Source organism: Vespula pensylvanica, chromosome 10 (assembly GCF_014466175.1).
Source record: "Vespula pensylvanica isolate Volc-1 chromosome 10, ASM1446617v1, whole genome shotgun sequence".
Classification (NCBI taxonomy): domain Eukaryota; kingdom Metazoa; phylum Arthropoda; class Insecta; order Hymenoptera; family Vespidae; genus Vespula; species Vespula pensylvanica.
Window position 1 is genome coordinate 2970682 of NC_057694.1, and position 23738 is coordinate 2994419.

General features: G+C 26.2%; 3 protein-coding genes, 1 long non-coding RNA gene and 1 pseudogene across 6 annotated transcripts; 2 read left to right on the forward strand and 3 right to left on the reverse strand.

Annotated features, from left to right (window-relative positions):
* Position 1: 1 nt before the first annotated feature.
* Positions 2-681, reverse strand: LOC122632234. Its single transcript, XR_006327841.1, has 3 exons — positions 422-681; positions 297-350; positions 2-187 (listed from the first exon to the last, which is right to left on the reverse strand). It is a non-coding gene; the product is annotated as an uncharacterized LOC122632234 (long non-coding RNA).
* A 3790-nt stretch (positions 682-4471) lies between these two features.
* Positions 4472-7278, reverse strand: LOC122632232 (lipase 3-like). The gene is made up of 8 exons (XM_043818808.1): positions 7052-7278; positions 6488-6686; positions 6177-6291; positions 5552-5798; positions 5283-5441; positions 5073-5157; positions 4802-4944; positions 4472-4715 (listed from the first exon to the last, which is right to left on the reverse strand). Exons 1-8 carry the CDS (start codon positions 7247-7249, stop codon positions 4566-4568), a joined length of 1296 nt encoding a protein of 431 aa, XP_043674743.1. The 5' UTR covers positions 7250-7278; the 3' UTR covers positions 4472-4565.
* A 3431-nt stretch (positions 7279-10709) lies between these two features.
* Positions 10710-14532, forward strand: LOC122632231 (protein pellino). Its single transcript, XM_043818806.1, has 7 exons — positions 10710-11179; positions 11701-11883; positions 12046-12277; positions 12371-12577; positions 12655-12942; positions 13212-13543; positions 13684-14532. The coding sequence occupies exons 1-7, from the start codon at positions 11169-11171 to the stop codon at positions 13808-13810; spliced, it is 1380 nt and encodes a 459-aa protein (XP_043674741.1). The 5' UTR covers positions 10710-11168; the 3' UTR covers positions 13811-14532.
* A 225-nt stretch (positions 14533-14757) lies between these two features.
* On the reverse strand, positions 14758-18584 carry LOC122632486. Of its 3 annotated transcripts, none has more exons than XM_043819313.1 (9): positions 18421-18584; positions 17239-17327; positions 16833-17022; positions 16616-16730; positions 16384-16491; positions 16186-16287; positions 15823-16089; positions 15438-15720; positions 14758-15341 (listed from the first exon to the last, which is right to left on the reverse strand). In XM_043819313.1, exons 3-9 carry the CDS (start codon positions 16939-16941, stop codon positions 15234-15236), a joined length of 1092 nt encoding a protein of 363 aa, XP_043675248.1. In that variant the 5' UTR covers positions 16942-17022; positions 17239-17327; positions 18421-18584; the 3' UTR covers positions 14758-15233. The 3 variants fall into 3 exon arrangements, with proteins under 3 accessions (XP_043675248.1, XP_043675247.1, XP_043675246.1); XM_043819312.1 differs by having other exon boundaries at positions 17224-17327; XM_043819311.1 differs by lacking the exon at positions 17239-17327.
* Positions 18585-21233: 2649 nt separating this feature from the next.
* On the forward strand, positions 21234-23735 carry LOC122632429 (annotated as a pseudogene).
* The last annotated feature ends 3 nt before the right edge of the window (positions 23736-23738 follow it).

Here is a 23738-nt window from a genome sequence, read left to right on the forward strand (position 1 = left end):
GTAAAAGAAATATAAAAGAGTAAGTTTATGTGTACAAATATTTCTACATTATTACAAGTTAAGAATGTTACATATTGTTATATTTATCACATATAATATATTAATGTAAAGTTTACTTCCTTCTATAATCTTCAGCAAATTCTTTTAATTTTACTAGTATCTGACTTGGATCATCTATTTTTGGAATCTACAATATGTTGGATAAAATATTTTTTAATAATTTTAATGTATAACTCATTATGTCAATGTATTGATCATTACTTTTTAGATAATTATACTATTTGTTATTATCATACCTCATAATTCTGACTTAGATATAAACCAGTATAGACTCCAAGACCGAAACTTATCTAAAAATAACAAATATTTATAACAATGGTAATAATATATTTAAGCAATATCATAGTTATATATAACGTACTAAAGCTTTCAACATTTTGTGAGTGAATATTATTCTATATAAGAAACACTTGATCTTCTAAAATCTCTTGATATTTCTTCTACACTGTAGTATCACAAATAATGATATCAAATGATAATATTCAAATTATTACGATTTCTTTTTTAAATATAGCAATATTAATAAGAAAATAGTTTAAAGAAATGTTTTTCTTTATCATTAACGAAAAAAAAATCTACAATTATTGTGCTCTTGGAAGTTCACTGTTACAAACATAAGTATTAATAGATGGCACTAGTAAAGATCTAATTTCAAGCTTGTGTGATACAAACTAAAAAACAAAGAACAAAAAGATAACCTCTATTTAAAAACGATTATATTTTAAATGAAATTAAGGAAAAATATGTATATTTTTAAAGAGTATATGTATCCGACTCCATTTTTCTATTCTTTTACTACCAGACTCACCTAATCTACATATTGCAACGGGATTGGTAGATACCTGATGCGTCCAGGAAATTGAAAATCTCGTAGAGCCAATCCTAAGACAGTATGACCAGATAATAATTTTAGTGCAAATTGATTGGTTGATTCATATAATTCTTATATATAAAACAAAAGTAGAAAGTAGAAAAAATCAGAAGTATAATCAATATTTGTTATTAATACTACTTTTGAACTTTATGGAGAATAGAAATACAATCTATGAGATAAACAAATTATCATGCAAAAACTTTTATTTGTATTTATATTTTGTATCTATATGTTAAGTGTATGTGTGTATATAATCCCTTTACATTTTAAGATACAAGTGCCTCATATTCTTTCTCAGAGTATTATAGTTCGAGGAAAGAATTTATTGGAATAGATGAAGCGAATTTTATTTAAAATTTTTTTTCAAAATTATATTAATTTGTGCTTTAAAGAATAATATACTTTACCAAATGAGTAAAAATATTCAAATTTTTAATCTACAAATTTTTATTGTTACAAGTATTTAACAAAAAAAAATATTTTGATAATTATTAATCAAATAGAAATAATGGGGAAATATTTATTTAATAATTCACTATAACTTTTAAGGTAGAAAATTTATTTACCATTTTATTTTGAAATTCTTTTTATATATTCATTTGTTTTATATATTCATTGTTATATAATCTTGACTCACGCTGTAAAAAGAGAAGTTGCATGTGTGATGACAAGCTAGTTAGTGAAATAAAAAAATACCTAAGTTCATTAATAAAACTTCCAACGGTTCTTGAGTTTTATATGGAATATTACTTTTTAATTATAAATAAAAATTAATAGATTACGTATGTGTATCTAAAGTGCCCGCTCTTTTCGATGCAACCAATCAATACTTTTTCGAATTTACGTATGCTAATATCGAAACCGAAGCTTTATCGTCAGGTTAACTACAGGTAATTACATTATATTTTTTAATATAGAGTATCTTTCAATATACCAATCGACTTCCATACAAATGATTTTCAATTGACATTGTTAACGAGTCGTGACATCATCGAGAATAAAAGATATTCGTATAAAAAAATCGTATGTGCGAATATGAACATTTTCCTTGCAACTTTTTTTTCATATTTTTGAACTTTATTTCCGTAGGTATCAAACAGTAGTAATTAATTTTCATAGTTTGGATTAAAAAAGTATCCGTTTAGACAGTTTGTAAGTTTGTATATCATATTTTTAATGTTTCCAGATTTTCGTATAATAGATCGAAAAATTATAAACTTCGTGGGATCCATTGCACAAATGGTGTACCGCGCATGCGCATGCTCTACTAAGTCTCATTGCTACTGATGACTGTATCATTTTAAATTAGTAATACTGATCGCAAAGAAGTTTCGTACTGTTAATTACAGCTAATTAATATATTTTTTCTAACACCCTTATTTTATATGTCGTCGTATTCGATCGCCGAAAAAGCGATTTTCTCGTGCAAATGTTGGCAAGTGGCGGCATCGTCTAATTTAAAAGATTCGCAAAATTAAAATCGGCGTCTTGGAACGCTTTTTTCTATTTCGAATTCTCTGCTTATATTTTAACGATATCGATAATTTTCTCATCTATTAACGATTAATAATTTTTCATTAATTGATCGCGTCCGATTGTGTTTCGATTTAAATACATATACATAGACAATCATACATATATACAGATAAATACATATATATACATACCATAGATATCTCTCTTATGGAACATACACATTTGACACGTCCTGAGCACCATATATGCATATATGCACCATATACGCACGTAATTAATTTTCTGCTTTACTAATATCGATATAATATTTTTTAGCTTTTCAAGAAGTCTACGAATTGGGAAAATTCTACGTAATACGCGAGGAATAATATTAACGTGACCGCTCTACACGCACTGTTCCACACGACTGCTCGATACATGTGTCTATAGTTTAAAAGTTCCCCCCTCCTCTCCAATTGAAAACATATTCCTTACGAATTTCTTCCCTTCTACAAGCAGCCATAGCAAAACAAAAAGTAGTCGACTGTGATAAAATTTTATTATTGGTATGTTTACGTATATGTATGTGTATGTGCATGTCTGTACTTTTCGGAGAATTTTGGTAAACAAAACACATCTGTGTGTATATACGACGTACTCGGATTCGGAGAATTTGAAAAGTATTTGGAAAAAGTATATGTAAATAATTAAAGGACGATCGGAGAGTTCGGCCTTGGCATAACATTCTCAGATCGTCCTTACTAAGGCATTACGTAGTTCTCCTTCCTATAAGCAGTCTTCTAGACGTGTTCAGACCTGCTCCTGTGCTTCGTTAATTCCGATTCACATTTACTAGCTTCTCATTTTCGTTATATATCTTTTATAAACTTGATTTAATCATTTATAGTTTATTAATCTCATTTTATATATTTCATATTAGATTTATACTACACTTTGAGCTAATTCGAGAGAAGAGGATTCCGTAGTGATAAATTATAATGATGTGAATTTACGAGTGTGAATTTAAAAATTCTTCCTCTTCATCTTTATCGACGGATGTAAAACTTCGCCTGGATACAATCACATGTAAGTACATTTTTTTTTTATTTTAATCATTATGTTTCGTTCATTGATCAAATCGTATTTTTAATCATTTCTATTCATTGAATGTATTCTTTTGATACGAGACATATAATTAATCTCTTTATTTTACAAGAAATTTCGAAACGTTAATTATTATTTATTGCGAATATTGTTTCAATAAATCTATAATACGATCGTTCAATAACTTTTTTACATTTTATTGTGGTTATGAAATCTATGGGGTACAACTTCAAAGATCGGAATATTTGGTAGCCTTTTGTACAATTCGAGCAAATGCGTATATCATTTTTTACGTATATTAAGACGAGGGGTACTTTGTTAAGTCGTATTCAAGTGGTATTTTTTATTTATATCGTTTCATATTATTTTCATGTCCATAGTTATAATCTTGAAAATTCTCTAGAAAATATAATAATGAAATATCTATACACGTAATCACTTTAATTAAAAGTAATAATGACGCATTATAGTCGAATGAATATATATCATTCTATTAATATATAGATATCGACGTTGATTAAGAAATAATTTTATCTGCCATTATATTTTGGATGTAATGATACGTAATTTTAAAAGACCCGATAGTTAATAGTTTAAAAATTTGTATATTTCTGCCTATGTGTCTATGTGCGTACATACACAAAAGAAAACAAATCGATTATGAGTTTCTTAATTATTATTGGACATTCGAATTATATTCGACTTACAGGTTTAGTTTCGAAAGAATCTAATCTAAAACACGAGTTAAATAATGCAACATATAAAGGTTGCAAAAATTAAAATTAGGTTTACACAGTACACACGTGCGTACGCAATAAAAGATCATCAAATTAATTACAGTGCACAATATATTATAACTGCTACAATTATCTTTAGTATGTAATCATAAATTAATTTACAATCAGCATAATATGTTGATATATATTTTTATGTTATTTATTTATAAGTTAAATATATTATAATATTAGCAATGAAAAATATGATATCAACACAAAACAAGAAATATTAATTTGTTGAATGAATTGAAAATGATATATCGTTTTCGTTGATTATATTCATGTAATGCAAATCGTTAAAACTCTTTCATTAAATTTAACAGACGATCGTATAATAATGTTTTCACGTCATTCGCCACAACAAAATCAAAATGAGAAAAACACTCGTACGGTACAGCTTCGCAAGTGACAAGATTAGGTAATTTTTTGCTCAGTTCAGTTGCATCCTACGTAAAAATTAGATAGGTAAATAAATATATTTTTAGATAATTTATCTAATTATTTTGAAGAAGTATAACCAAATTTAACTTACATCCTCATTCGTTAATACGTCATTAATTCCATAAAATAATGCTAGTGGTGCAACAATTTTCTTTACGTCATAAATCGGAGGTTTTGCTTTTTCATAGTGAATAAGATTACCTTCGTACCCATAATCATAAGCTTCGAAATTACCTTATAATACATACGATAAGATATATATATATATATATACATATATATTTCATTCACCGTAAAATTCAAAAAAGGTATCATAATAGTAATAATAACAATTATTATAGAAAGAAAAATAAAAAATGCACCTGTTAGATAATTTTGATAATAGTGAAATAGACTTTGAGTCGATACGCCAGCAGGTACATAACTCATAAGGTATGGTAATAGTGACTGTAAATGAGATATTTCATGTATATTATGTTATCGTGAAATGTACATGTAAACTTAATATCTATAATATCTATATTATTGTTATATAATATATGTATGTGTATGTAGGTATATTATTAACTTACGGCATTTGTTTGTGCAGTATCACGTCCTGAAACTAGATAAAATATCGATGCACATATTGATTGAAAAATCGATTTGTCGTTACAGAGTTTGGTTCCTAATAATTTTATCATTTTTGATTGTGGTAAGATGTCATAAATCCCTTCTTTTTCTAATATTCTCTGAAAAAGTTTTTTTATTCATATAAACAATAACATATACATATCTATAGATATATATAAATAATTTTTATATATTCAAAAAATATATAATACACATAATTAATATTTACCTTTAGTTTTGGAACGTCTTTCATGATACGTTGCAAAATTGGTGGAAATTTGTGTTTAAAGTAAGAAACTGGTGCTAAGCTTATAACTAATCTCATTTTATCATTGTAACTCGGTTTCATGGACAACATAACGTAGGAAACCGATGTACCCATAGAATGTCCTATATAAAATAATTTTTTCGATCCTGTATAATTAAGAACATAGTCGATGTACTGAGGAGTATCATGTAAGCCAATATCGTGGTAGCTGTTGAACAAAAATCATTACATAAATGTATATAAATATATCATTAAAAAAATAAAAATAAAATTAAAAATAAATAATTACATATATGTATATAAATATATACTGAATATACGAAAAGTAAAATATAATAAAAAAAAATTCTATTACGTAGAAAGAATTATTATTGTTAGATTGATTAATGAAATTACGTAAACTCGTTAAAAAGGTTGTCGATAATTTTTAATCTTTATATAGAAGATGATCTTCGGTAGAAGTATACTAAACATTTTATTTCTTCGAAATGACGAGACAGATATTTCAAATAGTTAAAACGGCCTTTTTAAGATTTACAAAATTTTTATTTACACAATATTGACTAATGCTTATATTTGTTTTTACCTGAATTCCCAAAATTTTGGGTTGTCTGTCGTCAAATTGACATGAGATCTGCAATAAGTATTTCCTCGGAAATTTCCAAGCCAAACGTCATATCCATTATCAGCAAGTAAAATAGCTAAACGTATGTAAGTATGAATAATTAATTAATTATTATTACTTATAAAATTTTATTATAATATTATAATATTTATCTATATTATTATTTATATTATAATATATTACAATTATATTACAATATTTATTATATTTATTATTTAACACATTATTAAGATAAAATATGTACGTATTTAAGATCTAATCTAATCACTTACGGAGATCTTTCTTAGGCTCAAGTAGTACCCATGAATCGGATGACGCTGTCATACCGTGTTGCATAAATACTACTCTCTTCTTTTCATTTTTATCTGATAAAGGACTATTAGGTATTCTATGGATTGTCAAAATGTAACCATCGTCTGTAATAACATTGTGCTCTTCGGCTGGGTATCCGTAACGTTGAACTAATCCAATCTGAAATCAGATATAATTTTATATGTATTTGTTTTAAGAGTTATGAAGAAATACGTAAATAATAATTTAGTGCAAAAAATGATTATAGATGTCTGTGTATGATCATTTAATAAAAAATAAAGTAGTAAAGTATATTATTGAATTAATACATAAATATAAGTACTATTAAGCAAACAGTTTATTACAATAAAATAATGCATTTACATTTATGAATCAAGTCAATATAACGTTGCGTTAAAATATTTCAATAATTTTATTTAACAAAAAACTAAATTATATATATATTTTTTATCTTATTTTATTATAAAATATAATTGAGATAAAATATATTTGATAAAAAAGAACAAAAATAATACTAAACTCACGAAATCTAAGACAGTATCATCGCCATTAAGTTCTGATTCGCTTCTTACTTTCTTCAATTCATTTCCATTCGAAGAAAGAATATATTTTAGCAAAGAAAAAGATGAAGTTCTTCCCAAGTAACGATCGAATAATAATAGCATCGTTAAAAGAATCAATTTCATTGTTCGATTTGTTATATATAAAAAGTATAGATACATATCAATCTCCGCTATATCTTCCGAGAACAAAGTTGCATCTTCTATTTAAAATATGCACGATCGATTCTGCTTTATATATCTCCCGTTGGTACAATCAAATGATAATTACTATTTCATTTTCTTTGATTTGTCAGAGCTATTCATTTCAAAACACTTAATATCATTTAGAACTAAGATTTCAGAACTTTTTTCGATTGCAGAATCGATCTTATAAATTTTTAGAGCTGTTTATATTTTTTATTATTTGTTTTAATATTTATTTTATATATGTTAATACATTTTTATTTTATTTGTTTATTAGTTATTTACATACATACACATAAATGTATTATAGATGTATATTAATATTTATATATATTTATAATAATAAATATATTAATTCTTTTTTTTATATATATACTTATATATAGTAAACAATAAATAATATTACCATAAGTGTAGAATATTAAAAAAAAAATATTTTTTTTTTTTTATTAAAAAAAGGAAAATTATTTTATTTTTTAATCTTATTTTTTCAAATTTTCTACAAATATTCAAAAAATTTTTATTCTTCCAATTATGAACACTTAAGTAACTTATAATTTACTTACATCTATATGCATATGCATACGTATCAACATGTTGACTATTGTTTCGTAACATATTTATAGCGTGCAATTTAATTTCATAGTACATAAGAAGTTCCTGTTTAATCGTATTCTAATAAAAATGTTATTGTATGTTTTATAAACGACACCTTCGATTCTCTGTTTCTTTCTCTCTTATAACTAATAGTTTGTAATGATATGTTGCTAGATATCGTTTAGAAGTTTCTATTATTATTTCTATGTAGAGTAAAATGTTGCTAAATGCTCGTAAGTAGTACTTTCGACATATACTTTTTCTGCAGCAAATAATAAATAATTTCACACATTTCATTTAACCTGCATAATATTCCAAAGTTTCATCATAATCATCTTTCAAAAATAAGTCGTAAGTATCCTCTTGATATTGTATTGCTGCCTGTAATAAAGAATATATATATATATATATATATATATATATATATATTTATTAATTTGTTTTTAAATTTGTTAATATGATTAATTTATATACTATTTGATTATATATATAATATAAATAATAATATTATAATATATATTATATATTCATTAATATTATATTTTTAAATATATAAAACATATATAATAAATTTATAATATATATAATATATATATATAAATTATATATTATCTTATAAATAATATTAATTATATCTATATATAACAGATACAACATATATAATATATATGTACTTTTAACAAATTTTTTTCCATTTTATCTGATTCATATATTTCGCAGAGTTCTTCATATTCTGATTGTTTATCATCTATATCTGTGTCGTATCTATTAATTACACTCAACAGTTGAGCTTCGGTTTTCAATCTATAAAAATTAAATATACACATATTTTAACTAATTAATAAGGATATAAATATAAATATTTTTAATTTTCAATAATATATTTTAAATCGTATTCATTATTAATGAATATGTAGAATTGAGATAAATTACCTTTTGTTATTAATATCTGATATCATTTTGAAATTTGCAATTTTTATCATTTCAAATTCCTTCTTGATTTGATCTAATTTATCATGTAATTCGTTTCGTTTTATTTCCCAATTTTTATAAAGAACATATTGTTTTTTTTCGTATTTATTACTAAAAAAATAATCATTTAATCGTAAATTAGTATAATCGTTATGAAATTATAGTAAATTTACCCGACATTTTGTAAATCTTCTAGACATATTTCATTTAATTTATCAATAATTAGTGTATCAGTTTTGTATTGCGTCATAGTATTTTCCATCTCCTTTTCTTTGGCTTCTCTCTGCGTTTCTAAATTTGCAGTAAGCTCTAATAGCATGAAAAAAAATTTGTTTAATATTTTTTTTATATATGAAAATATTTTTTATTGTTTATTTTATGAACAATTCTTTTTTACTAGACATAACAAAATTTAATAAAAATACATTGCGAAATAGTAATTACTTTTTATTTCTTCAACAGCATTTTTATCACGAAACCAAACATTTCTATAATGCATATTTTTAATCATTTCTTTTTCTGGTGTTAATTCCATTATTGATATAATATATTCCATAAAATAATCTATATAATGTTTAAAAAGCAATGCCTGCACTGAAGCGTTCATCTGATATGACGCAGCCGCTTTACGAATAATGGGGTAACTATATAATATCTAATTAAAAAACAATCTTTTTTTATAAATGGTCTCATTTTTATTTTTTTTATTTTATTAATAATTAAATAAAAAATACCTTGAGCATTTTGAAAACCATAGTATCCGTAATATTTTCTTCTATAGTATTTTCTTCCAACTCATTCGTCGAAGATTCGTACAAAGTTCGTGAAATTCTTGAGTTAGCTAAATGTATTAATTCTTTAAGAATGATATGGAAATAATTACATAAAAATAAAAACTTCCGCAGTCTTGGTGTCTGCATTATTGCATCTTTGTAAATAATTTTGATATAAAAAAAATTTTTATTTACATAAACGTGATTGATTTTCTGTATGCGTTCGATCAGTAAAAAATACGATATTGTTTACCAACTCCATTTCTTCTTCGGTGAGAATTGATTGTAATATGGACTTTTCAATTAATAAAGGTACTATAATCTGTAATTATGTATAATTATTGCTATAATAAAAAAATATGTAAAAAATTATTACTATTCAATATATTAATTATTTATTAAATGTTAAATTTAATGAATTAAATAATAGTAGATAATAATTAATGAATTAATTCATTAATGAATTCATTAATTATTATTTAATATTATTTACCACTAATTGAAATTTATCCATGGTTTCATGAAAAATTTGCCTAATACAATTAAGGATCGAATGTAAACCATTTTTCTTTGGTTGCTTTTTAAATTGTGACATCGTATCATTCATTGTAATATTCTTCTTCCACAATTTTTCAGTATTTACAGAGATACGACAATATAATTTATCTTAATAAATTAAGTTAATGTGAATACTAACATCACAAGTATCGTTTGAAATATGTCACCGTAACATTTAAAATAAATTTGTATCAGTAGACGAATTATAAATTACAGTGCCATCTATAATAGGACATTTCTGAAATAATGGTTTATGATTGGTTGTTCTTCAATGCAATATTAATTAGGCTTTAGTGAAAGTGAAATATTACTTCCAAAATATATTTTGCTAGTAAATAATCTGATAATTAATATAACAATATAGAAGAACATTTATAATGAGTAAACATTGAAAATAAGATATATTTTTTTAAAGTACGAATATACAAGTGAAATACTATAGGCTAGTATTGACCAATCACGACAAACCTTTAAGCGATGTAAGGTTATCTATATAGATGGCAGTTTAAAATAGAAATCAAGCTTGAAATCTTTTATGTACTACTGTGATTACATGTATTATACGGATCTGTCTTGACTAAATGATCCCAACGAAAACAATCTAAGAAGATTAATCGTATAGTGATTTAAAAGCAATTATTGATGTATTTATATAGGGATTTCCTATTATTATAAAAAAAATATCTTATAATGTTAACGCGTTTGTATATATCGATAATAGCAGTGTGTTGAACTTTGAAGCTTCGAGCGCGTTATGCACACTCGGTAATAAATGTGATTATCGTGTAACTCGTAATCATGAAACGTCCAATTTATATTTCGAATGTTGAGCTTCGCATTTATAACGGTTTCGTGTACTTCATTGGACTAGTCATATAACGATTTCTTTTGACAAATAACATTTGTAAATCGTTCATTTGTATAAATTTTTCAAAGTGGCTCATGTTGCGAGCGTTCACAGTTGGGGCGAAATTGGTTTAAAAGCAGAACTCACAATGGTGATACGGTAACTAATCTTGACATTTTATATGTACATATCGTATTGATAAGGTTTCGTTACTTTTGTATGTTGGAAATTAATGTGAAATATGATTAAAGTTGTTTTCTCTCTGTTACAAAACACACGAGAAATAATAATGTAATATATTTTTTAATAATTTTTTTTATTTTTTCGACAATAAATATATATTATTTTATATATTATATGTCTATAATTTTACTAGAAGTCTATGAATTTAAACCTTACCCATTTTTAATTAATATAAGAAAAGAATTAATACAAAGAAATATATGGTTGATAAAAAGAAACTATATATACATTGTGAGTAACATGATAATTAAATAATTTAATTAATTCATTTATATTAATATAAAATTTACGTTTATTCTCTTTTGCTTTCTTTGCAATAGATATATTTATTAAATTAAATTCATACATATTTGAAATAAATGTATTAAAAAACATATATATATTATATAATAATTAATATAAAAAATAGAATATAGATAGTATCTGAACTATTTCAGATCGGATGGGGGTAGTAGCGAAAGTCCATTGCTTGTGGAAGAAGGAGAAACTCTTGGTCCACCTCATAGTCCACGTAATAAACATCCTCATAACCGACCACATGTGAATCCTCATGAATGTCATAGTCATCGCCATGATAAACCAAAGCAGCTAGTAAAATATGGAGAATTAGTTATTCTTGGGTAAAAAAATATAATATGATTTTAATATATATATTATTCATATATTTAATATGATTCTTTAATTATCAAAGATAAATTATATTAATCATAAGCAGTATTCAAACTTTATTAAATGGAATAGAAAAATTGTGTTTGTATTAATGTGTTTGATCGTTATTATAGATATAATGGATATCTTCCACCTGGTGATCGTGGTAGAAGGAGAAGTAAATTCCTTTTATTTAAAAGACCAATACCAAATGGTGTTAAACGTAGTAAACATTACATTGTTAAAACTCCTCACAGTTCACAAGCTATTCTTAATACAAAACAGCATTCAATTTCATATACACTTTCCAGAACTCAAGCTGTTATAGTTGAATATACAGAGGATGAAGAAACAGATATGTTTCAAGTAAGTTTCAATGAAGATGAAATTAACAAAGAATTACATCATATTTATCTAAATAAATTTGTTATATTTTTATTTAAATATATTAATGCATAGATTGGTCGTTCATCTGAGTCGCCAATTGATTTTGTTGTAATGGATACATGTCCTGGCGGTAGTGAATGTGGAGCTGCAAACGAAGGCCGCGTTGCTCAGAGTACAATTAGTAGGTTTGCCTGTAGAATTCTTGCTGATCGATCAAATCCTAGAATTGCTAGAATTTATGCTGCTGGTTTTGATAGTTCTAGAAACATCTTTTTAGGGGTAAGATTTGTAATGGGATTATACATTTTTAAATCTAGAATTCTATGTTAAAAGAAACATATTTCTATTGTATCTAGGAAAAAGCAACAAAATGGCAAGAAAATAGAGAAATTGATGGTTTGACAACTAATGGTGTTTTAATAATGCATCCACGAGGACAATTTTGTAGTGGAGAAGCCCAATGTGGATTTTGGCGAGAAGTAAGTGTTGGAGGTGGAGTATTTTCTCTTAGAGAGAGCAGAAGTGCTCAACAAAAGGGAAATTATGTAGAAGATGAAAATAATATTTTACAAGATGGTACTCTTATTGATTTATGTGGAGCTACATTACTTTGGAGATCAGCAGAAGGTCTTGCAAAATCACCAGTAAGTAAAATCTTACTGTGTTAAAAACAGTAAATTTAAAAATGTTCTTTCAAGATAATAAATGTGATTTAGTACAGACACAGTAAAGATTTTGCAAGTGTCTTTTTTGTTAGATTTTTATACTTTTTGTTTGATAACATTATTTATTTTATAGGTTTATAAATATAAATTTTAACTAATATTTATGTGTCAGTAAATATTATATCGATACTCTGTAATTGTATTTTTTATAGTAATATAAAAATACTCTATAATAATATTTTTTATAGACAAAACATGATTTAGAAGAATTAGTTGATGCTATAAATGCTGGTCGGCCGCAGTGTCCTGTTGGCTTAAATACTCTAGTTATTCCACGTAAGGCAGCATCAGATACAGCTCAACAGCAACCATATGTTTATTTAAAATGTGGCCATGTACAAGGTCATCATGATTGGGGACAGGAAGAAGATAAAGTAACAAGAAAATGTCCAATGTGCTTGGTCGCTGGATCAGTAGTGAAACTTACAATGGGAATTGAACCTGCCTTTTATGTTGACAGAGGCCCACCTACTTATGCATTTAGACCTTGTGGACACATGGCTACAGAAAAAACTGTGAAGTTCGTATTAAAAATTACATATAAAAATAATATTTTTATAGATCATATATAGAAAAGATTTTTCTGTATATATTTTGTATATAATAGTTTGTATATCATCAAAGTATAAAAAGGCAATATTAATCTATATTTATCTGCAGATATTGGGAACAGGTGGCAATACCACACGGTACGAATGGTTACATCGCGATTTGTCCCTTCTGTGCAGTTCCTCTTGAAGGTTCACCTGGTTATATAAAACTCATTTTTCAAGACAATGTAGATTGAAAATACTTCCTATAATTTCAAGAAAAGTAATCTATAGAAATAATTTATACTACTTAAAAACTACAAGGCTTATCAAAATCAACAATCTTCAAATAATTTAAATATTTGCTTTCGTTGAAAATTTTGTTCTCTAATAAGTCTATATAAAAGCAGTTGTACAATACACTTTTCTTGTTATTATGTACATGGAGGTTGTATAATTTTTAATTGTGTAATATATAAAGATGAACGTAGAAGAGAAAAGTTCAAACAATATCGAATTAGAATTCATGAATTATGTTTACTATAGTATGTAATAGTTTATACTCGGACGTAATTTATTATTAAATTAATAATTATTTCATTATTGGATATTTAATTATGGCATTCCTTTTTTCACCAAAAATGATAAATAACAGGAAACAATACTCTTATTATTATATCTAAAATATTTAAATTTATAGAAAATATAATTTAATGAAGTTATGTTAATAGTATTTTGCTTTAGTGTAGGTGGATTATTACAAGAGGGAAGCACAATGTTTATGTAACGATATCGATCTCTTTTAGCTCATTTAGATAAATTTAAGAATGCCATGAAAGTATAGAAAATGAAAAAGTTGTAAAAGGTACGAGATCCTTACCAAAAAAAAAAAAAATGTAATTATTTGCTGACTGAATGTTACTTATCTTATATATCATATTTATCTTCGATTAAAGAGTAATTTTTTATCAACTATAAATATTTACCAGTTTATTATATACTACGCTTTCCACGAAGATAATAAAATTTCATACTTAGTTATTAAAGATATCTCATCTAAGTAAGTATATAAGAATAAAATAATATCTTCAAATATAAATTTTTTTTCTAAAGATTATATATATATATATATATATATATATATATATGTATGTATATGTATATCTTGAATAGTTAATATATAAAACAAAATCGCGAATTAGAGTATAAATAACAATATATTTATAACATTTATAACAAACAGATGTACTTACAATGACAGTCTGTAACATAAATGTATATCTTAGGTGTATGTACGTAATTATTTAGTCATCTATAGGATATAATCAGTCGCGCATCAAAAGGACACAATCTCTTATTTGAGGAAGCAACTTTTGAATGTTTAGTAATGTAAATGCATCATTATTACAGTTAAATAATTGATTATTAGTGTTGATTTTTAAACAAATCTTATGTCAATGAAAGTTTTTTTGTGCAGAGAAGTTTCATACATAGAAATTCTTTAAATAATTATCCTAAATTATGATTAACTTATTTTAACTTACATTTAGTTTGAATGTACCTATCTATTATCATTCATTTATCTGACCAGTAATGTTCTCTTAATCACAAATAATGAACTAATAATTTTACAATCGCACGTTTAATATCTAAGTATTATATATAAGTGTAAATAAGTGTTCATAATTCAGTACTAGATCCACTACGACGAACATAGCGATTGAAATAATCAGGTCGCCAACATTTACAGCTTCCTGGTATTAAAAACCAGTCATAATATAATCGTACCTACAGTAAAGGTCAAAAAGATTAATTATGAATTTAATCAAACATGTACAAGTAATTGTTACTTTTCTTTTTATAAATTTATGCTTAGTAAATTACCTGGAAACAACCCATTTCATCTACACCATCGCAGTGATGCTGTTGAGAACTGCCACTATTACGTGCTTCATTTTCACCTGCACGTTTTTGCAAGTACTGTTGATAATTTTGGAAATCATGTACAGGTGGTGGAACACCGACAACAGGATCTCTGGGACCTGGAAATCTATCAGACTGACTCCCTTCCAAAAAAGTCTCTGGATAAAAAATTTCAGCTACCAGTAAACTTGTCCATCGTGGTGAAGACAAACAACCACCATCTAAGTAATGACATCTTGATTGCCTACATAATTATTCGTTATTATTTTTAATAGAAGTAGATGTTGGCTCATTGATGATAGTTTTAAAATTATAATTAAAATATGCATTTTTTATTATCACTTACATGCATCGCGTAACTTCAATTGTTTGTGTAAAGTAACCCTCATAAGGAATTTGGACAACATAACGCCAAACTCCTTGATAATTTTTTGCAAAAACTGGAGTAGCATATTCTACTTTTGCTGGGCAAGGTGTTGGTGGTCCAGTATATTCAGGTTTTTCTTGAACAGGATTTCGTTGATGATATTCTTGTGTTGAAGGTTCATCTCTACGTTCTGCTGCTGATGCTGCCAATGGTTCACCTTGAATTGCTTTGTACAACATACAGACCCTAGGTAAAGATATTTTAAAAGATAATTTTTTAATAACACTAAAAATATATAATACATTCATTATTATAAACCATCAATGCAATCAAATAACATACACTCCACTACCATTCTCACAAAATTTGCGACCATTACGATTTGCATTATTATTTATATCAGAGGATCTTTTATTTCTACTTCGTTTTCGATCAGGATCAACTCTGCAACGAAAATAATATAAAATAATTTTAGTATATTAAATATTATTGTATATTGTTTTATATATATATATATATATATATATATATTTTACTTACGAATTTTGCACAGGTTGAATTTTGGCCACTTTTGGTAAAGATTCATCTGCTTTTAAAATCGGCAAGGCTTTACTCAAAAACTTGAGAGTATGATTTTTTATTAAAGTGCTATAAATACGTATATTAAAAAAAGAAAAAAAAATAAGTATATATAAAAATATGTATGTATATTAAAAAAAAAAGAAAAGAGGATTATACAAATAATTATATTAATATTCCGCATTTTACTTACAATGGATAAGAAGATCCATTTATATATTGTTTCATTGGATTTTTAGGTATAAATCCTTTATTCAAATCACCACAAATATTATACACAGATGCATATCCCTTTCCTTTTCCAGTATCTAAAAATTATATTAATCAGTTAATATATCAAGAAAAATACAAACCAAATCTATTTATAGAATTAGTAAAAAATTTAAAGATTAAGTAAAATAGTTTTTTACCATGACATTCTTTATCACTTTCAACATATGGTGGTGATTTAACTTTAGGAGGTTCAGCATTTGGTGATTCAACAAATGCATAATACCCTTCAGGAGGTTCTTCTTGCATAGATACATCAATATTATTGCTCTTTGTTCGTTTAGTAGTATGATATTCTTCAGCAAAAGTTAAGATACATGAAATTAATATCTGAAATTAAAAATAATTAACAAATTAAGTAAATAAACTATATGAAATAAAATAATACTTTGTTATTCTATATTAAACTAAAACTTGAAAATTGTTATTTTTAATAATATACTCATTTTGAAATATTTCTAAAAAGAAAAACATATTCTAATCTAAAATCGGGGTCATTATGTATATCTACTTTCTACGGTAAGTCTCTACCTGCGCGATACATACGGGTCATTGACGGCATTCCCCGTTAGTAAACACGTTATATGCATTCAATCTTAACGGTACGTGGTCCATCAACTACATCGTTTGATGCTCTAAATTAAATATTTTTGCTTATTTGCAAATAATCTTGTCATTTCTTTGATTAAATTAATCTTACGTTATATACTAAAAAATACGTTTATACTAAAAAATCGCTTACCTTCAGAAAAAAGTATTTATTTTTTTCTATTTATTATTTTAAATTGTTGATATAAAAATTTTAAATATAATAAAAAGAAATAATTGAAAAAACAATACGCAATATGAAAAAAACATTTGTGTTACATAATATTGTAAATAAAATTTTTCATAATATATCTAACCTACTTTCGAAATATTTCGAACGTTAGAAAAGTATGATTATGTCAAATTTTATTGTAGTTATCGATATGAGAATGAAATTTTCAAATTGGTACCAGTAGAATCAAAAAATGCAATAAATTATTAAAAAGTAGCGTAATCATTGCACAGTTTTTAAAATATCATTAAACAATGTAAAACAATATTTCATAAAATACGTTTCTTTTTTTTTATACATTTTATATCAATTAACTTATGCCACATCTAGTTTTTTTTATAGTAATATCTATAAATATAAATTCGATTATGTATCCTAAAATCTATATATACGTTAATATATTTCTTTTGTATAATTTTCACGCGCGAAAAATTAACATTTTGAATATAAAACATCGTTTCCATATTTATCTTTAAAACATTGATTATTAAATATATTGAAATTCTTTATATCTTTGAAATATTCTTATTCAATTATCTCTTTTTTTTCAAGTTACAACGAGTAAATTATAAATAAATAAATTTAAATAAAATAAAATTAAATTAAAATGAAATTAAAATAAAAAAGAAATTATTAATATACTACCATTTTAATTCTCAATAATTCTACATCTTGTCTGTTGTAATGAACTACGATATATATTCGTCACTAAACACGTAACACGTACAAATTCATCGTGTTAAATAAGAATAAAAAACTTCAATATAAATAAAAAGAAAAAAAAAAAAGGAAAGAAAAAAGATAAGTAACACACATTAATTTCGAAGAATATCATTTTTAATTTTACACAAAATATTTAGAAAATTATTTATAAAATAAGATAGGGGCACTTAAATGATTGAACTTACGAGTAATAAACGTAGTTCCATTTTAATAATATTAACGTTGAACAATATAAAATAAGCAAAAAACAAACTGTTGGTTAAGTTTAGTAGAGAAGATGTTACTCGTTACTCGGTCAACGGTTATAGGAAAACTGAATATCTTAAACTTGTAGCCTCGGATAGCTCTGGCCGGTTACCTTCACCCGTATATTTTACCGGTGTGAAGTCGTGTTCAGGTTGAAGAAAAAAAAAAGAGAATCTCTCAAGGAAGAATAGCGGTCAACAACATGCTGCATAAGGATATCGATATTCACTAACTCTTTTCCTCTTTCCTTTTTTGTTTTCTTGTCCGATCGATTAACGATCATAGATCCGCTATATCGTATGTAACAATAAGTAAATAACTAGTGATAGGCACATTGTTCTAAATTGATGTGATTTGTGTCAGTGAGTATACATAAAATTTTCTCGAAATATCTGTAAACTATAAGTGTAACTATAAAAGAAACAATTATTTCTTTTTAGATTTATCGAAATCAATATTATCGATACTAATGGTTAAAACGATACTCGGTGATATTAGTTTAGTTTATTGAAAAAAGAGTATGAAATTAGAACGTTTCATCAAAATAATCTATGGAATTTGATTTTTTCTTTGACATTCTCTTAAGGTTAAGAGGAACATGTCTAACGAGTTTATATTTAATTAACTGAGGTTAATAACCTCTTTGAAATGATCATGGAAAAGTATATGTATATATGTTCAACTCTTGGAGTTGGTCAAGGTCATCCGGCAATTGACATGTCTTCGTCAGGAATATACAGAAGAATGTGGAATGACAAGCTGTTAACGTAATGGAATGCGGTAACGGGTCCTTTCTTCATATTATCATGCAAACCTTACACAAGCGTGTATGGAATCGTAATACATTGACTAATATGTAGGTGTGGTCGTTTCCATTACAAATTTCGTACTTATATCGAAGTTATTCGTTGAAATTAAATGAAGAGAGAATAATATGAAATTGATCATATTTGAAATAGAAAATAAAATATCTGTTTTCTATTACCTTTTTTTAAATGAAGATAAGGTAAGTGATTTCACTTAACGACTGTCGATAATACATAAAAATATTGCATCGGAGACATCTATTGTGTGTTATTTGAAACTGTATATTCATTTCATTATCAATCGAGTTTAAATAGATAAAATATAATGTTTATAACAATATCGTATAAAAACAACATTATATTAACAATAATAACATCGTATAAAAATAGAAATATATAAGTACATATTTTTCAAAAAGAACATTTTTTGTATACAAAAATTTGCCATCTAAATTGCCATTTTTAATTTTGTTGAAGAGAGATTAAAATAAAACGTAATTATATATATATATATATTTTTTTAACATTTTTTTATATACGTGTGTGTACGTGAATTTATATACAAATATTTACATATAATTTTGTCTTATTACATCAGTTGTGTAATGTTACTCTTTCTTGATTGCATAGTAAAATGCATTAAAAAAGTCTCTTTTAAATTCGTACGAGCTTTACTTTATATTTAAAATATACAGTTTTATTAAGAGTAACACACACTTTCGATAATTACGTTATACTACCCTTATATATATATATATATATATATATATATATATATATATATAAGTATGTTTAATGATAAGATTTAATATTTTTTGCTGTCAAGGAAGAAAATCATGAATAATTAACATGCATTACTCCGATTGCAGGGAAATAAAAAAAATATATATATATTTAATATATTTAATAGATAGACAGAATTAAGGGAACATGCGGTTTACTACGATCTTTTTCTAACTATCGTGGCTAGTAATCATTTCGTTTGAAGCTTGCTAATTATGCCATAACATAGATGGTGGAGACATGTGTTTGTGAAATACGAAGACGACCCGACTCACCCGGGGGTATGAGTTGCCCTACTTTCCCCTATATTAATTTTATCTGCATACAAATACTTCATGATTTCGTATCTTCTTTTCAAACACAATTGGATATTTTCTTTTTTCTTCTTTTTATTTTTATTTGTGACTATAGGTATATTAACATATTATTTATTATTCATGTGTCTGTAAGACATTTTTATTCGGAATGCTTTTATTAGCTATTACAAAGGTGATGATTCTTTTGATCGGTACAGATAATGCTCGATAAATCATATTTAGATCATCTACGGTATTGATAATTTCAACAGAAAAAGATCAAGGATGATCCTTGATTTCTCTTGCTCCACTTAAACTACTTACGGTCCTATTTCTTCATCTGCCTTTCATTTGCATCATACACCAGTAATCGTTTTGTGTAGTTAAATAGAAGATGAAACCAGTTACGCCGTACTTCAAGTTGCATCATAATCGATCATCCGAAATATTATTCTGAACTTTCGCCTGAGAGATCTAAATAGATCATCTGATAAATAATATCTTTCAAACGAGAGAGACTGTTACGCGGCAATATTTTAATACGAAAATGAATTTCTGTATTTACGTAAGTTTTACACGTAAAGATGGTATTAATGCGCGTTATACATTACTTTTGTTTCTTTATCTTTACCTTTCATTTATTTTTTCAAAAACATGACGAAATGTTTTTTAAAATAAACAAATTTCTTAATTTAATGATAGTTCTTAACTATTTTAATTGTGGACTTACACAGACACGGAGACGCATACACCAGCAAGATAGAAACGTGTAGAATTTATATTTGTAAAATATACGATAAACGGATGAACGGATGCTTGATATGAAATTAATTTATATTTTTTTCACAATTATTTTCATAAGATGAACAAAAAATTTTTTTTTGTCATTTAATAATATATCGATAAATTCACCATACACACACGTAGATGGATATGTCGATAATCATTCTGTACTTATGGATGAGCCAATGAAATTAAGTTTTCTTTTGAAAAATGATAGTAAATATTATTATCTTATATTATTTGGTAATATTATTGACGTAAGAGGGTTTCTGAGATGTACGATTATGCCGGAAGAGATCGTGATCTTACAATTACGTCGAGATTTCGTTTCTTTCGTGACGCGAGTACCCTAATCGACAGGTCGAAGTCACGTGCGTAGGCCCAATTAAAATTTAAAGCTATTTCACTCATCCACTGAACGTCTCATCCCGTAATTCATCATAGAGTGAAGGGAATATACGTTCTTTTACGCCTCCCACATCTACGGTTGCTCATCCTAATGCAGGGAAGGATATGTATACGCAACACACTAAGGATAAACTGTAACAAAGGATCAGCAGACTATATAAACTCCGCGGAGCATCATTTTCTCAGTCCTCATAGAATCTTCGCTCATACAGCAATATGAATTATCACGAGGTAGGTCATTTATGGATTATATAAATACGGATTATTGATGATAAATAATATTTTCTTGCGAAATTGAACGGTATGACGATCGGCAAGTGATTTGAATTAGAATTTTTATCTTTTAAAAATAAAAAAAAAAAAAAAAAAGGAAGAAGCAACATGTATATTTTGAATACTTTTATTCGAGAATATTCAAATGGGATTAAACTACAAATTTATAGAAAAAACAAAAATTACTCCTTAATCGTTCATTTTATGTGCCAATACAAATTTAATACCACAAGTAAGAGTTACAATTATTGAATGAAGGAATTGCTACGATTTGGATTATTTAAAGTTAAAATAGAAATCATTACAAAAAAAAATTGAAACTAATTACATTGCTATTTTAATTCGTCAATTAATAATTCGTTAATAGACGAACGGATATGATGAGTTAAGATAAATCGAACGGTTTAAACGCGTTAGTAATCAAAGTAATTACAATTTAATTTCGATTGCAGTGTATGACAATTGTCATAGTACTATCGTGTATCGGTAGTAATGTACTTGCTGGACTCCTACCGGGAGGTGGTGAAAGTGGTGGGTATCAATACAGACCAGGTAGCGGATTCAATGATAGATTCGGCGGGGTAGGTCTTGGCAGAGGTGGTGACTTCGGTGGATCAAACTTTAGAGATAGACCTGCTGGATTATACGGAGCACCAGCTTTCGGAGGGGATGGTAATCGTGGCGGTGGTGGTGATTTTGGAGGACCATCTTCGACTTATGGGGCACCTGGATTTGGTACCGGTGGTAACAGAGGATATCAAGGTGGTTTTAACGGAGATTATGGAAGGGTATGAACGATCTTTAGTATATATAAAATACTGTTACATAATTTTAATTAATATTATTTTATTGTAATAATAATATATGTAATATGATATAATAATAATTTTTATATATAAAGTACATAAAATATTATTACAATGAAATAAATGTATTGAAGAATATATTTAGTATATATAAAATATTATCTTTATGAAAAGATATGTTATATTTTATTACAATCTTTAGATATAACGACAGTTTATAAAATGGATTATCTTTTAAAGACCGTACTTTGCCGTTCACATAATAGAATTAAAAAAATGTTTCGTTGTAATCATTAACAGCCTCAACCATACAATTTCCAATATCAAGTTTATGATCCACCCAGTGGAAATGATTATTCCCAACGCGAAAGTAGCGATGGAAATCTTGTGCAAGGAGAATATAGAGTTTTGTTACCCGACTCAAGAACTCAAATAGTTAAATATACAGCCGACGATGCAAACGGTTACAATGCAGATGTTCAGTACGAAGGTCAGGCTCAATATCCACAAGGTATGACGATTAATTAATTTCAATGATCTTAATCCGAGTTTTTAATTTGATTTTATTTTAATGCGGTCAATGAGTTTTTTCTCCTTTTTTTTTTTTTCTTTTTATAAACAGATGGTAGATATGGAAATAATGCTTTTGGAAATGGAAACGCTGGAAGTAATCAATATTTACCTCCACGTGGAAATTACCGCAAATAAATAAGATTATGTACTTTATATTGATGTACTCGTCCAAGCTTGAGCAGCAACAACCACTATAGACCTCTTCACTTTTGCAACTTTTTATTTAATCGTGCATATTCTCATATGTCATCGTTCATAGCTATTTATGTAATGTAACTATGAAATAGTATAATTTATTACATATACCTATACGTTACATATACATTTAATTTTATACGCGATAATATTATAATACAAGAAATACATATTTGCTTACCGCAACCCTGCCCTCCATCGAGGAATTCTGCAATTTATATATAACTATCTATGTAATTATATATACTTGTAGTAAATGACGAATATATACTTTTTATAATCATCTTACCAAAATTCGTATCATCTTCATAAACAGATCCACGATTCTTTTTCC

Bases quoted from the DNA above. Each gene is read 5' to 3' on its own strand.
- LOC122632232 (XM_043818808.1), bottom strand. From the start codon at position 7,249: ATGTATCTATACTTTTTATATATAACAAATCGAACAATGAAATTGATT. The intron at 6,687-7,051 runs GTGAGTTTAGTA...ATCTGATTTCAG, and splicing joins ATGATACTGTCTTAGATTTC to ATTGGATTAGTTCAACGTTA. The intron at 4,716-4,801 runs GTAAGTTAAATT...ATTTTTACGTAG, and splicing joins ACGTATTAACGAATGAGGAT to GATGCAACTGAACTGAGCAA.
- LOC122632231 (XM_043818806.1), top strand. The intron at 12,278-12,370 runs GTAAGTTTCAAT...ATTAATGCATAG, and splicing joins AAGAAACAGATATGTTTCAA to ATTGGTCGTTCATCTGAGTC. The intron at 12,943-13,211 runs GTAAGTAAAATC...TATTTTTTATAG, and splicing joins AAGGTCTTGCAAAATCACCA to ACAAAACATGATTTAGAAGA.
- LOC122632486 (XM_043819311.1), bottom strand. From the start codon at position 18,441: ATGGAACTACGTTTATTACTC. The intron at 16,492-16,615 runs GTAAGTAAAATG...ACGTATTTATAG, and splicing joins AATGGATCTTCTTATCCATT to CACTTTAATAAAAAATCATA. The intron at 15,342-15,437 runs GTAATTTACTAA...CCTTTACTGTAG, and splicing joins ATGAAATGGGTTGTTTCCAG to GTACGATTATATTATGACTG.